The 16,196-nt window shown below is 33.4% G+C and overlaps 1 protein-coding gene across 1 annotated transcript; it reads left to right on the forward strand.

Annotated features, from left to right (window-relative positions):
• The first annotated feature begins 4,051 nt into the window (after window positions 1-4,051).
• LOC106377580 (cyclin-A2-4) lies at window positions 4,052-9,877 on the forward strand. The gene is made up of 9 exons (XM_013817855.3): window positions 4,052-5,144; window positions 7,854-8,144; window positions 8,234-8,383; window positions 8,453-8,545; window positions 8,618-8,751; window positions 8,853-9,005; window positions 9,087-9,273; window positions 9,367-9,501; window positions 9,570-9,877. The coding sequence occupies exons 2-9, from the start codon at window positions 7,917-7,919 to the stop codon at window positions 9,621-9,623; spliced, it is 1,134 nt and encodes a 377-aa protein (XP_013673309.1). The 5' UTR covers window positions 4,052-5,144; window positions 7,854-7,916; the 3' UTR covers window positions 9,624-9,877.
• Window positions 9,878-16,196: the final 6,319 nt, after the last annotated feature.

Below are 16,196 nucleotides of genomic sequence, written 5' to 3' on the forward strand. Positions count from 1 at the left end.
TAAGTTCCCCTCTTCATTCACAAGACTTCATTCACAACAGACATGATTTGCATGTGAATAATTCAACCCATGGGTAGAAAATTTACTTTTTTTGTAGAAATTTTTATGGTGGAGAAATCTCTCCCATAACAAGCGAGTAACAACTTTATTATGCACATTTGTCAAAGTAACCGTTGACAAAGTTAGCTATAAGTTCTGTTCTACCACTACAACAAATATGGCTTTTAATAGCATACGGATAACGCTATTATATGGTATCCATAGCGGTTTTACAAATGCTATGAAAACGACCGCTATAATAGAGTCCCTATATACGATAGCGTTTTCGGATGACGCTATCGTAGAGTAGCCTTTAATAGCGTTATGTTTTCGCTGTGTTACGGTTATTTATTACACACAATTTATGCTATAGGAAATTGTATAACAGCTATATTTATCTGCTGTATTAAACCTATTAATAGCTATTATTTTGTGCTGTTCTAAATTATGTAATAACTTTTTTATGTTGCTATATATTTTTGTAAAATAGCTATATTCTGTAGCCATCAATTACGTTGTAGTAGCTTTACATTGGTGCTACTTTATGATGTGTTGCAGCAGTGGTATTGAGTTATGTTCATATGATTTATAGCATTTTTTTCGTGATATCAAGTGAGTGTATCATAACTTATTTTATATGCTATTTCACCCATTAAAATATGCTATTTCGCCCAATAAATGGTTCACTATAAATACACAAAATGCTCAAAAAGAAGTAAACAAAGTCTGAAATTTCATAATAGAAATACCATATCATAATTAAGTTCAAAAGTAAGAACACAAGTGTCATTTGCACTAAGTACCATAAGTTCATAAGTTCTAAAGCAATGAAAATAGAAGACCATACGTTCTTATTCATCCTCACACGATGACAACCTTGTCTTCAGGCCATGCTATAGTGGTACCAATAGCATCCTCCATACACTCGATTGCAGATGTAGGCCTCCAAACCATGGCATCATCCACCTTGACTACATCAACCCACACACGAACTGCATTTTTTCCCAAAGGAACAAAATGCACTAACTGTTCTGGGTTGTTTGAAGACCAGCGTCCTTCTGCAACAACAACTTTCTGACCGGTAATGTCGAGCAGTTTGCACTTCTGACCTTCTTTCACAATCTGTGTATGAGAATGATGTCCATTAGTGTAACACATATGAAAGCATTACCAACTTTATTAGATATATCAACACAACCTACACTACTACTTACCTTCCGAGAGCTTGAAGGAGTTTGTGCCACTGGTTTTAAAATATTAGCAGGAGCCGGTGGAGTGTGTACTTGTGACTGCGTAATAGGAGATTCTGTAGCTGGTGACTCAGAGTTTAAACTGTCGAATGAAACTCTGCTGAGAGGCCATGCTACATACGACTTCAAACAATCACCGAGGGTTGAGTGTTTTTCTGTTGGCCTCCAAAGAAAAGTCTGAGGTAACGTCACCGCATCTACATATACTTTCACAGCATTTGGTCCAAGAGGAAGGCCATCCACCAAGGCTTTGGGATCACGACTCTCCCAACGACCTTCAGCAACTGTTTCTTCATCCTGTGTTAACCAATGTAGAAGTTTGCAGTTGTTCTTCTCTACTGTCTCAGGGCTCTGTCAAAACAATAAATTCAACACGTGAAATACATTACTAGATTTTAGAAAACAGAAACTTAGACACCAAAGTGAGATGAGGACTGAAAACCTTACTTTACCAATCCCATCTGTTGAAAGCCCAAGTCGCAAATTCCTCTCCTCCGCTGCAAACGACGGATACTTGTCATTCATTGACTGCCAAGTAACAGAGTCTACTGGATGTCGGAGTTTCCCATCTGTGCTCTTGTTATTGAAATGCCATCGTAAATCCATTGCAAGTTTCTCCGATCTGAACATCCTTTTCAGACGAGGTATCACCGGAAAATATCTCAAAACCTTCTGTGGAACACCCTTCTTGATTTCACCAGTATGCATGTTGGTCTTCCATCTAGACGCTTTACATGTTGGGCAACTCTCAGCCGTCTTCAGCTTCTTTCTAAATAAGCAGCAGTCGTTAACACAAGCATGAATCTTTAGATATCCCATATCAAAAGTTTTCAAAAACTTCTTGACATCATAAGTTGATGTGTGCAGCACATTGTCTTCAGGTAACATATTTGGCAATGTTTGCAGCAAGTCATCAAAGCTCTTGTCTGACCACCCATTCTGAGACTTAATCCTAAACAAAGAAACTACAGCTGATAGCTTGCTATGACTAGAACACGTCGGATACAAGGGGGTTTCAGCCTCTGCAAGTTTTGCTAAAAACTCATCTTCTTTCCTGTCCTCACCCTCAACTGACTCACGTAACTGTGAACCCCGGTTGGCTAAATCCTCATCTACAAAGTTTGCAGCTTCATATAAACTAAGAATCTCAGCATTCCAGCATCTATCTTTAACATCCACTACATCAACAGAGCTACCATCTCCATGGTGAAACCAATCCGTCCGTACCTTGTAAGCATCATCCATTCCATTTATAACCAAATGAGAGACAACCTCCTCACTTGTATGGCGATACAGATTACGACATCGGGCGCATGGACATACAATCTTCCCATTAACTCCTAACTTATCAGTAACACCATTGACAAAAGCTCGGGCAGCTCTCTCGTATGCAGAATCAACTCTTAAGTTCATGAAAAAAAAAAGTTATGACGCGAATTTTTGGAATTCTATAACCTGAACACTTAGGGAAATGTACATACCTACTTATATGAACCCACGACTTGTCCAACATTATTAGGACCCTTGCCAAAATTCCAAAAAGTGTACATGGTTCAAGCAACAATGACAATATAAATTTTGCTTCAATGTCTAAACCGCAAACAACTAGATAAATGTCTACAAAAGTATACAAACTATTAGATAATGTGAATAAGTGATCGATGTGTCTAACCTCGACAGAATATAGAAGACGCAAGCTTGTGAAGTCACGAACCCGCACCTGCAAAACAAAAAAAGAACTGATTAATGGAAACAAATATGAACCGATAACAATGAAATTAATCAGAACTTGAATCAATCGAATCTAACACCTATTTACTTTCACAACTTCAATCAATCAAAACTAAGACCTATATACATGCACAACTTGGATCAATTGAATTTAAGACCTCACTCTTAAATTAGAGTCTCGGATTTGAAATTGGAGATGATGATGGCTGAATCCAATTGTATACTCTGTTAGGATGAGCGACGAGATTACGGATGGTGAAAGATGAGAGATCGAGGCGGAGATGGTGGAGAGAGGTTGTGGAGAGGAATGGAAGATGGAGAAAACGCGGCGGAGATGGTGGAGAGATGATGTGGGGAGGAAGGGTTGGTGGGCGATGGAGTCGTAGATGGTGGAGAGAGGATGTAGAGAGGAAGGGAAGATGGAGAAACGAGTCGGAGATGGTGGATAGAGCTTTGAGCTCGATGGAGGTGGAGAAGAAAGGGAAGACGGAGAGAACGAGGTAAGTAAATCCGATCCCTTTCTTTTTTTTTTTTAATGCTATGAAAAGTATATGTTCTTAAAACATACCGCCTAAATCCATTTTTTTCACTAAGTGTTGGCGCTTATTCTAAAAACTTGGGTGATTAGTGAGTTTTTTTTTTCACTTTACCGAATTTTCGGCATAGCATAAGTAAAGTGCTATAACTTTGCGAGGCAGACTTCCAAATACCTTTCCATAGCAGTTAGGAAAATTGTGCTATCTTAATCTGCTATGAATACCTATATTTGTTGTAGTGTACATGAGAAATAAAAATGTTGATCACATAATGTTATCTTTTAATCAGTACATAGAGGGTCCCAATACATAGACCACGACAAACTCGAAGTACACTTTTAAAAGGAAGCAAATCCAATAGAAATAAAAGTACAAAACAGATTCTTTAATCCCTACCAATTAGCATATGCATGGTGTCCAAATAAGTTTAAGCTTCAAGGATAATAAAAGAAATGTAGAAGGCGGGGGGGGGGGGGGGGGGGGGGGGGGGGGGGGTAATTGTATCATTTCAGCATTTGGTCTTTGTTTTTATATCACTAGTTCGGCTTTTTATATTTTAAAAGCCTAAAAAAAATCAAAAGCCTAAACTCTACTGTTTAAAAATAACTGGTTGAATCTTTCTTCAAATTTTCAAATTATGAACATACAGTACTTCTAACAATAACTAACAAAAATATATAAAAGTATGTAAAATGGTTAAGTTAATTTAATTAGTGGTAATACATTAATATGAACTATTGCCTATTTCCCAACAATAAACCATTATTGTTACAAGATTCAACACTCCAAGTACACTATTTTACTCACTATCTTTTTAACTTTAAAACAACATGATGTTTTATAGTCACTTTTATCTACCTCTGGATGAATAACCAAGCTGTCTAACAGTGACACCTTGGTTTAAAAAATGAGTAACAGCGCATTCCTTGGAAAACGTAAGCTATTCCACGATCGATCTTTTGCTTCTTCTTTTGTCAAACATCATTTACTTTAGCTGGGTTTAGGTAAAAAAAATACTAACAGAAATAATAAGAAAACATTCCAAAAAATAAATCCTTATTAATTACAAATTTACAATAGGTTAGTGGAGAAATGAAAATGACACAGAACCTACAAATTATAAAATACCAAAGGTGATTAAGATGAAAAGGTAAATGATAAGTTACCAAAATGTAAACAAAAATTTATCATGTTCAGTCACATATATAGTGAATTTGAAAAAAAAAACCACTAATCACTTGATCGAAATTTCATTTTAGTGTTTAGATCTGTTGTTTCTCCCTTATATAGTGGAGTCAAACTAGTCAAACGAGTTTCGTTGGAAGCACATAAACAAACATTTTTCTTCTTTCCCCTAAAACAAAGTTTCTATTACAAATGAATATTTAATTATAACAAAAAGAAAAGAAAAGAAATAGTATTATCTTTAAACTCTCTCTCTATCCCGCTCTCTTCCACAGACGGTCCCTTTGCACAGAAGCGAATTGACTATACATTTACTCTCTCGATCTGTCTTAAGCTTCCCTTTTCTTCCTCTTCCAAAAGGTCATCTTTAAAAGTTTTTTTTTGAAGAATTTTCTGGAGCGTGGTAAGTTCTCTGCGTACTCTGTCTTCATCTTCTTGGTTTTAGGTTTTCTTTCTGAAATGTGATGTTATTATGCATCTGCAATGTTTAATTTTTTTTTTTTTGCTGAATGCAATGTTTAATGTTAGGATTGTAAATATAATCTATAGGTCTTGAAGCTTTTGCGTTATGGGTCACTCGGATATAGTTTTTTTTTTTTTTTTGGTGTAAATGTTGAATCACTCGGATATAGTTCTTCATAAATATTTGTGTCTTCTCTTTTACGAATGGATCCGTACGGTTTCCTTTGAATATTTTAGTTTTGGAGATCTTGCAGCTCTAAATCACAGATCTGTTTGTTTCTTGGATGAAATAATTTTTTTGTCCAAAAAGAAAATCAAATTAACTTAAGGTTCAAAAGAAAAAATTAAGTTGTAAATTTGACCTTTGAAACTGACTGATTTTGAAAAAGTTTGAACCTTTGGAACTTAAATGTAACCTCTTTGGTTTGGAGATCCAATTTCCCTGGAGCAATACTTGCAAAAAAGAAAAGGTCTATGTAACAATAAATTATCATAGTTTCTCATAATTAGATGAAACCTTTTTTTAAAGAATAATAATCATATTAACTTCTTTTCTTAGGACTCCAGTGGCTCTGAAATGAATTTTTATAAACTAATCTACATTTCCACTATTGTTTTTATAAATTAATGTTTTATAATTTTTTTGTTTCAGTTAGATAATTATTTTATATTTATAATGTTAAATTTATTTTTTTTATAACCATTTGTATTTTTCCGAAAATTTAATTATTGATTGAATTATTTGACTAGGTAATTAATATGTTTTATGTTTAGAAAAAGTCAAAAATTAAATGTACTCTTAATTTGTAAATAAATAAAAACTTTTGGAATATTGTTTTTACCATAAAAGAAACTATGCATTTCCATTCATCTCTTGTTTTTACTATATACTTCGTATTTTTTAATATGAAACTCATATGCATGGTTCCAATAAAACTTTGTATTTTTCAGTTTGAATCAAAACAAATAACGAATCAAAAGCTAAACTATATGTGTATGTATATATATTATTTTTATTTTTTACGGATAAAGTTGGGCAAAGTATTTATAAATTTTGATTTGATTCGTTATCCGTTTTGATTTGAACCAAAAAATATGGATATCCGTAACTCTATGAATCAAATCAAATGCTAAAATGCAATATATAAAAAAACAAATCACAAATACCAATATTTTTAGGAATGAATATCTAATTCGATCTGTTTTATGCATATACATATATGTACATAATTATATATATATATATATATATATTATAGTTTATATAAGTTTTACAATATTTTTATGAATTAAATTTATTATATTATGTATTAAAATTTAAAAGCTAAATAATATTTTATTTTTGTAATAAAATGTTATTATTAAAATTTTCAATTATTTAAAAAATTTTATTTTATTTACGGATCAAATCGGATATTCTTTAAAATTCTAAATCATTTCGGATATCAAAGTCACCGACTACCTAGGTGGCTAAAGATTGAATCGACATGAATGCCTCCAAATACCCGGATATTCGATCTGTGCCCACCTCTATTTACGGATATAATTTATTTTTCTTTATATGAAAAAATTCACTAATGTCAAGGCCTTTTTAATTTTTAATTTATTTTAATTTTATTTTTCATGTATAATTTTGAACAAAAATATCATTTAATATTAATTAATAATATCTTTATATATTTGTCAACTATTTTTATATACTTTACATACATATACATGTGCACTTTGATGTGAGCACCTTGTAACTAAGTATTTACCACAAGTGAAATATCTTTTTTTTTGGGAAGTTGAAATATTTTTTTTCTTAATGCTTCTTCAATACCGACCAAATTATAGTGAAATGATTTGTCTTAATAATTTTTTTTTTCTTTTTCTTGAACTATTACCCGTTTACAAACTATGATATGAAACCATTGGTTTGACATGACGATTATCTAAAATTCATAACATAAAAAAACATATAATAGTAATTTTTGGTTTTTACTGAAAAAACTAAAAAATCAAACATTCTAACCGAATAAACCATAATAAATAATAATTTAAAATAATAGTTATATTTTAGGAGATTAAAAACAAAAAAATAACTTAAAACCGAACAGATATCCATATTAAACAGATTTAATGTATTTTTATTAAAAATAACGAAACTAATAATCACATTATTACTTAGTTCTCCCTTATTTCATGGAATCATCAAATTAATCAACGAGTTTAGTTGGAAGTACATAAATAGAAACACTGTCTTTCTAAAAACAAAGACTGTCCATGTTTAAGCAGTATATAAATCTCTTTTCGTCTGCGTAGATACTACTGTATTTTCTATGTGCTTTCGCTGGACATCGATCTCTAAGTTCTGTCTTAAATTGTAAGCTTTTTTGTTAGATCATTCTTTCTTCCTTATTTCATGGAATCATCAAATTAGTCAACGAGTTTAATTGGAAGCACATAAAAAAAACATTGGTTCTTTGTATAAACAAACCATGTCCATGTTTAAATCTCTAAATAGACACCTCTGTATTTAAGTTGAATATAAATCTCTTTTCATCTGCATAGTTACTAGTTTGTATGCTTTGGCTAAATATTGATCTCTAAGTTCTGTCTTAAACTTTAAGCTTTTTTTTACCATTGATATTGACTTTAAATTCCACAGATCCAGTGATGATGATGTGGTACTGAGGAGGGGTTGGAAACTGAATCATTTCAAAGGGCAATCATGAAGGAAGAGAATGCTGTTTCTGGCATCACCATACCGCTCCATGCTCGCCCTCTCACTCGTGCTTACTCTAAGATGATAACATCATCAGAAGTGGATGCTACAACACAGAGTCTAGGACATGTCGCGAGAGCAAACACAAAGAGAGCAGCCTTGGATGAGAAGAAAGCTAGTGCACCTAAGAAGCTAGCTGTTCTTAAGGATATCACAAACGAGATCTCACCTAAGGTTCATGTCGTTAAACACACACAATACTTCTTGCTTCTTATACTCCTAGTTTATATCAAATAATATGTTTCTGGTTGCTGTCCATATAGTTGGAGAACATCAAGCAGATAGAGAAGGTGGACGCTGTATCCACTGTGGCAAATATTCTGAAAGTCATTGACATTGATTCAAATGAGAAAGATCCTCTATTGTGTAGCCTTTATGCACCTGAAATCTACCACAATCTGCGAGTTGCCGAGGTAATAAAAAATCTTACAATGTTGCATTTGAGGCATCTGATTCCTAAAGACTTTTCCTACCCCTAACAGCTTCAACGCAGACCATTTCCGGATTATTTGGAAAGAACACAAAGAGATCTGACTCAGACAATGAGAGGAATACTAGTTGATTGGCTTGTAGAGGTTAGTCTTTTAGATCCCTTTTTTTTTAAACTTGTTGCTAAGATTTAAAGTTCTGTTACATATAATTTTCAGGTCTCAGAGGAATACAAACTTGTACCGGACACACTCTACCTCACAGTGTATCTCATAGATTGGTTTCTCCATGGGAACTACATTGAAAGGCAGAGGCTTCAATTGCTCGGCGTCACCTGTATGTTCATTGCTTCGTAAGTTTATAGACTCTCCCCTCCTTTAAAATCAAACAATGCTGGTAAGGAAGGCATCATCTGAAAAAGAGTTTGGTGTTGTTTCTTGAAATATTTTAAAGAAAATACGAGGAGATCTTTGCGCCACGCATTGAGGAGTTCTGCTTCATCACTGATAGCACTTACACAAAGGATCAGGTCCTGGAGATGGAGAGCCAAGTACTAAAGCATTTTAGCTTCCAGATTTACACACCAACTCCAAAGACATTCCTCAGGTAATCTCATAAGACAGTGTCAACACTTCATATGTTGTTCTTTGTTTCTAGTCTTTTTGATGATTCCATTTTTTTTTGCAGGAGGTTTCTCCGAGCAGCTCATGCTTCTGATCTGGAGAAACCAAGTGTTGAGATGGAGTTTCTTGCAAACTATCTCATGGAACTGACATTAATAGACTATGAGTTCTTGAAGTTCCTTCCTTCGGTCATCGCTGCTTCAGCTGTTTTTCTTGCCAAGTGGACACTGAACCAATCAAGCCACCCTTGGGTCTGTTCTCTCTCTTTTTTTTGTTTAGACAAATCTTGATTCTTGAATCTTGAACCTCATACAGTTTTTATTCTTCCATTTTTTTGGGTCCAGAATCCAACTCTTGAGCATTACACAACTTTCAAAGCCTCAGACCTTAAAGCATCTGTTCACGCCTTGCAAGATCTGCAGCTTAACATCAAAGGGTGCTCCTTGGCATCTATACGCATGAAGTATAAGCAAGAGAAGGTAAAAAAAATAATTCAAGTTAGTAGTTCAGTAGATTTTTGTTACTTTACATATTTTTGTTACTACAGTTCAAATCCTTGGCGGTTTTGTCTTCTCCGGAGCTACCTGACAGGCTATTCTGAATAGAGATTAAACCAAGCGGTTCATCTCCTAACCGAAGCATATGCAACTTAGAAACTGATGGTCTGGATCGTCCCTCTCTCATTTATCTGTTACTGTCAAATAAAACGATAACCTTTCCACGGTCTGGATTTTATTTAATACCCAGTAACCGGATTAGTTAGTGTTCGTTTATTCCGGTTTAGTGTAGACTTGTTTGGTTCTTCCAAACCAAGATTATTTTAGTTGAAACGGATGTACATTTTTTCTCGTTCTATCAGGCCGTTTCTGGTTACATTATTTTGTTCTGCCTTTGTTATAACCTTACAAAAGATCTCTTGCCGTATACACCGATCAAAATCTGTGTTTAAAAAGTTGATTTTTTTTTTATCATATTACTCGGTATCTAATTTTTTTGTTCAACATTAGATGTAATATATACTCAATAATACGTCCTCTTAACTGATGCAGAATGACAATTTGAGGGTATATATATTTATTATTTTTTTTTTTGACATCAAACATTTATCTTTGACTCTGTAAACTTATATATATTTATATATTTTTTATAGATATTTATCTATGTTGTTAGGTTTAAGTATTCATGTCATCTTTTGCATCAAATATTTCAATGAAATATGAGAAATTTTATGAAATAACCAAGATCTCAATAACCATTAAAAATATAGCATATATAATTGTGAAATGAAGTCAATAACTAAAATCACCATTTTTTTTCGTTTTATCTTTCTCATTGTAACAGAAGGTTGTTATACCATTTGAATATTATTATGATTTCTTTATATAGTATATTAATCTGCGCCATACGCGGGATGAGATTATGTATACAGATGATCTTTACATATTAAAATTTATTTTGTGTTTATTTATATATTATTTACATAATTAAATTAGTGTAAGCACATAAATCAAAATAATACCTCTTGTTTATTGACAATATTGTTTTGGTAAGTAAATCAAAACTACTTTTTATTTTATTTTATATGGTATATAATTAAATTTCAATGATATTTTTTATTTTTTAAATTATATTAATATTAAAAGGCCTTAAACCGGCCAACGGTTAATGGTTACATAAAAAATCTTTAACCGAAAAACGAAACCGGATTAAACCGGAGATAAGCAAGGAAAATCCTAGAAAGGATGGCTTTGATCGTCCCCAAATCGCAGCCACCGCTCTCGCCGGAAACTTGTTCATCGTCTTTAACAGCGGGTCATACCGATCTCTCCCGGCCAGTTGAAACCACTCCGACGGCAACCACACGCCGACGTTGAGGAGCGCGACCCATAGAAGCCTCTGTGGACCTCGCCGGAGTTGTGGATCTCGCCGGGGCAAGCGCTATCCGCCGGCCAATCTTGACTTGCCGTGTTTCCCTCCAAGCCGATCTATACCCGGAGCTGCTTGATTCGACCACTGCCGTTTCTGCTCGAAACAGATCTAAGAAACCACCGCTTCGATCTCGCTGTCCTCTAGCAAAACCATGAAGAGGAGAGAACCAGATCTGTGCCCGCTTCCATTGCTTCAGCCGTTTCATACGCAGCTCCGTCGGACTCCACACCACACACGGCCGGAGAAGGAGAGGGGGTTTCGGAGAAGACATGCAACCAAAAACTTCAGTTCAGCACCGCCGAAATACACAGAAAAAAAACGAGGAAGACAATCCCTCTCACACCGCGGCGGAAGCTGACGGCGGAGAGGCAAACATGGTGCCTGTTGAAGAGAGAGGTTAGAGAAAAAAGTTTTGAGAAAGAGAGAAAGAGAGTGATTTTACAAATTTCAATGATATTGAGATAGATATATAGTATATATTAATATAAATATTTATTATTGAGACTCTCTACTCATATGATTTTATTAACATTTGTATATTTGTTGTAACAAAAAATTTAAACTATTAATCACAAAATTTTCAATGTGAGATTTTTCAATGCAAATTTCAAAATCAAAATATTAATCTCTCAATAAGTTTTCAATGCAATTCCAAATTAACATATTTGCGTATTTTTATATGGTACATTGTTTAATTTAAACCATATTAAAATAGACATATATATATATATTTATTTATTTATTTATTTATTTATTTTTTAATACGAATATCTATAAATAAGAATTCATACAATTTCATGATCATTGGTGTCTTGTTATAACAAAAAGGGTTAAACCATTCATCACAAAATTTTCAATGTGGGACTTTAAACATTTTTAGTAATTTATAGTCGTTTTAAAAAATTCAAAATATAACATAAAAAAAAAATCTAAACTTTTTATTACATGGTTCATGTGACTGTTTAATTTCTTTTAAGTAATATAAAATTAAACAAAAAGGAGAAGATACAAAAATTGTTATCAAATTTTTATTATTCATAATCATTAATTGTCATAAATATGTTAATCATATTAGGTAATTATGTAGCTTTTATTTAAGGAAAGAATGGAGAATATTCTTTTGTACATAACTAATCAATTTGATAGTTAACTTAATAAAATATATAATATATGTTTATATAGACCAACTTATTTTCTAATGATTCTAAGAATCATCTTAATGATAACACGTGGTTACAAAAAAAAATTGTAATGTTTCTCAATTAATATATAAAAGATGTACATAATATAATACTATAAGGTGTATGATATTATAAATTGATAGTTTTAAATATAACTAAACTACATGTTAAGGATACACACACTTAACTAATGTATAGATTCTATTGAAGTAAAAGCCTCTTATAAATAATGTAACCATTGGCATATATAATGTGATATATCATTTCTTTTAAATCTCATCTAGATGCCCCACTTTTCTTTTTGTCCCTGCATATGTAGCCTATGTTTTGTATTTTCTCCTTCTCTGTTCTACATTGCATCACATCATGCCAAACTCAAAAACCAACTTCCTTATTCCTACTGCAACTGAAACTGTCTTGGTTTACTTCATTAATCAAAATAGCTCTCTTGCTAATATGTCTGTATCTAAAGTTTTAGTTTGATTAACAAGATTGATTTATTTTGTGTATGTGGCTAAAACACACAGAAAAATAACGGGACAGTGTAAGACTACACTGAAGAACTTCTCAGCTTGGTTAACCACGATGTTCGATTGGCAGTGGGTGATTTACTGTGTCGACTCCCTCTTCATGTTATACAGCTCATGGTGGAACTAAAACCGGACTCCGAGATCGATATTGACCAAGAATGTTTTTCCAGGGTGGGTGAAGAATATAAACGGACAACATATGCTTCTTGGATCAAACACAAGGTACTAGTTTTATCACAGTTAGTAACAATGAACTTTTAGAAAGACAAAATTTTGTTAAATTTTTATTTGGTCTGGATTGTAGCTGATTATCCCAGATATTTTGAGAAACATGAACTGGAATGAGATAATAGGTACACTCAGAGATCAAAAGGACCATTGTAAGTTTGAGTACAAAACGATTCTTTCTTCTGATAAATATTTGTCAAAATATTTGCTGGTGAATCTTTTGTTATTGAGATTTTATTAGTGGTATGTTGGGCAATCATAGCCACTGAGCTTATGCAGGCTGTGAGACGTATCTATAGACGTGATACAGACCCACCACACTGTACTGTCCACATGAATTAATTGATTTTGCATGTCTAGAGAAAAGAATGCTATGCAAGAAGAAGCACTTATGTTATCTCTATAGTACATTATTAGCCCTGGTGTATGTAGTCGATAATGAGATCTCCAAAGAAGAAGACATGTCATTTACATGATGTTTTTCGGATATTCCTGGACGCATTAAAAAAACGTGCTTATATCCGAGACTTTGTCACATGTGACCAAAACAGCTAGCCCAGAAACCAATTGGAGCCATGATAAAAAATGGTAAATGACTTGTATATTAACATCAATATGTGTTATGTAATCTAATGTTAATTTGTTTTTTTTTCAACTGATATACCGTGGACCTACTTCCCTTGGTTCTTGTTTGTGTTCTTTCCATGTAGTCTCTCTAGTGGTTGAATGTGTTGATTAGAATAGTGAGAGGTATATACTAGTAAGATCAAGCCATGTAGATGATTTTGGCAATGATGGATGCATCAAAGTGTCATTTGACACTGTGATCTTTGGTTTGGAAACCGGTCACTATCCTGATTCATACTATTATAAGAGGTTCTCCCAACATTATCCCTCCTCTTTTAACTTTATATATCTGAGACTATTAAGAAAGGATGGAGAAAATGATGTGAAAAGGAGAAAATTGAGTGAAATCAAGTAATTATATTGATATCTTGGTATTATGATCACTTTTGGTCCATTCAAAATTTGTACATTTAGTGATTTGGAAATTGATACAGGCATGCATCAGCTTCTATTGTCTCGGTTTTATTTACTTCTTGTATTATCTGAGGTAGCTCTGGACATGTAGAGGCGTAGTGACCAAGGTTATCACATCGCAAACAAATTATTTTGGATATATCCTTCTTCTCTTTGGAATGATCGGCTCGATTTGTTGTCCTTCCTTTACCTCGTCATCTACCTCGTGATGATGTAAAAGCCTTGTTGTTGATTGTTTACGTATAGAAGTTTCCCTTGTGTTTCTATGTTACTATCATCATCCTCAATTATTTCTTCGTATGCTTTTAATCTTCCAATAATATCTTCAAATCTCATAGTTTTCAAGTCTAGGAATTATTCAAGAGAAGATATTATGTGAATTTTTTTTGGCAAGCTATTGAGAAAATTTCTTACAAGTTTGGATTCTTCTATTGCTTGTCCGAGTGAAGCATATTTTGATGCTAGCTCCGATAACTTTTCCGCAACGCTATCGATTGTTTTTGAATCCTTCGTCTTAATTCTTTCAAAGTTAGACCTTAGGGTTTGAAGTCTTGCTTCATTGACATGATAAGCTCCTAGGTTTCTAGATTTGATTCTGTCCCATATCCCTTTAAGTGTGTCTTGTTTGTCGACTTGTAGAATAAGACCTTCTGGAATTGCTTGAAACAATAATCCTATCGCGATATTGTTTTATCAGAATCATCCGTATCTTGTTCAATCATATCCCATACTGTGTAGTTCGTTGTGCTTAACATAGGACATTGGATCGTTGTGGTGAAAACTCTTTTGAACGCGTTGTGTTGTTGCCTCCTATAGCTCTAGATTAACAACAGTAGGTCTTCAAGATCGTTTTAAAACCATAAAACTCTGATACCAAATATATATTTTTAGAACAGACTTAGCAATGGTATAAAGACAACCTTCTTTATTAATGTTTAGAAATTATCTCAAAACTAAACACTCAAAAGCTCTTGTATTCTTATTATCAAAGTCACAACTCAACTTTGATATTTATAGGAATGTTAGACCCCTTTTGCTAATCGTATTCCTAATTTAAATAGAAAATTTTCTTTTTCCTATTTCTAATACATGTAGATAGTTTTCTTTTATCCGTAACCGACTTGTTAAGAATCACTTGAGCTGCAAGTTATTGAAGCTTATTCAACAAGACAAACCCATACACCATTCAAGTAATGCAGACAGGAAAGCAATAAAATGAATAACCTGTGGGGGTAGGGTAGCTCAGATGTGAGCAGACTGAACATATGAAGATTGCATATTCAATTCACCCTTACCGCATATTATCTTTCAATTTCCCTAACAATGATTATAAACGATGTCGTATAAGTAATAACTTAGGCTTTAACAAGAACGGGTCCTAAAAGCCGATTTTCAAGCTAATTATCCTACCGACCTTGAATATAAACCGACTATTTCATCCCTTTATAATTTGTTATCTGTATTATTATCCTTGACGTGAGAATATCGACTTAGGCCCTGTTCGTTTGATTATCCAGATGATCCATCTGGGCGAAGATGCAAATCGATGTTCGTTTTGTGCATTATAATGTTACATCCAGATGGATCACCCAACTGAATTTTTAAAAATTCATCTCAAATTCTCACCCAAATGAAGGTGAATCTTGATGGTGCATCTGGATGCAAATGCATTTAGTTCAGTCCAAAATGATTAATGACAAAAATGAATTTTTAAAATCAAAATATTATTTTCAAACCCTAAACTCTATTTTTTTTTTGCATATACATTTTTCTGCTATAACCAAAAAATGCATTTTCTCGCAAAAACTGAAAAACACATTTTCTCGCCAAAACCGCAAGATGCGTTTTTCCGCAAAAAAACGCAAAACACACATTTCCATAAAAACACATTTTTCGGCCAAACCAGTAAAACCACACTTTTCGACCAAAACTGAAAAACGTATTTTCCCGTCAAAACAAAAAAAAACACATTTTCCCGCCAAAACCCAAAAAATACATTTTCCCGCCAAATTCCAAAAAGCATTTTCCGGCCAAAATCACAAAAAGTATTTTCCCGCTAAAACTGGAAAAACACAATTTTCCCGCCCAAACTGGAAAAACGCAATTTTCTCGCCAAAACCGGAAAAACGTATTTTCCCGCCAAAACTGGAAAACGAAATTTTCCCGCCAAAACCGGAAAATGAAATTTTCCCGCCAAAACCAGAAAAACGCGTTTTCCCGCTAAAACTGGAAAAACGCATTTTTCGCCAAAATCGGAAAAACACA

Source organism: Brassica napus, chromosome C3 (assembly GCF_020379485.1).
Source record: "Brassica napus cultivar Da-Ae chromosome C3, Da-Ae, whole genome shotgun sequence".
Classification (NCBI taxonomy): Eukaryota; Viridiplantae; Streptophyta; class Magnoliopsida; order Brassicales; family Brassicaceae; genus Brassica; species Brassica napus.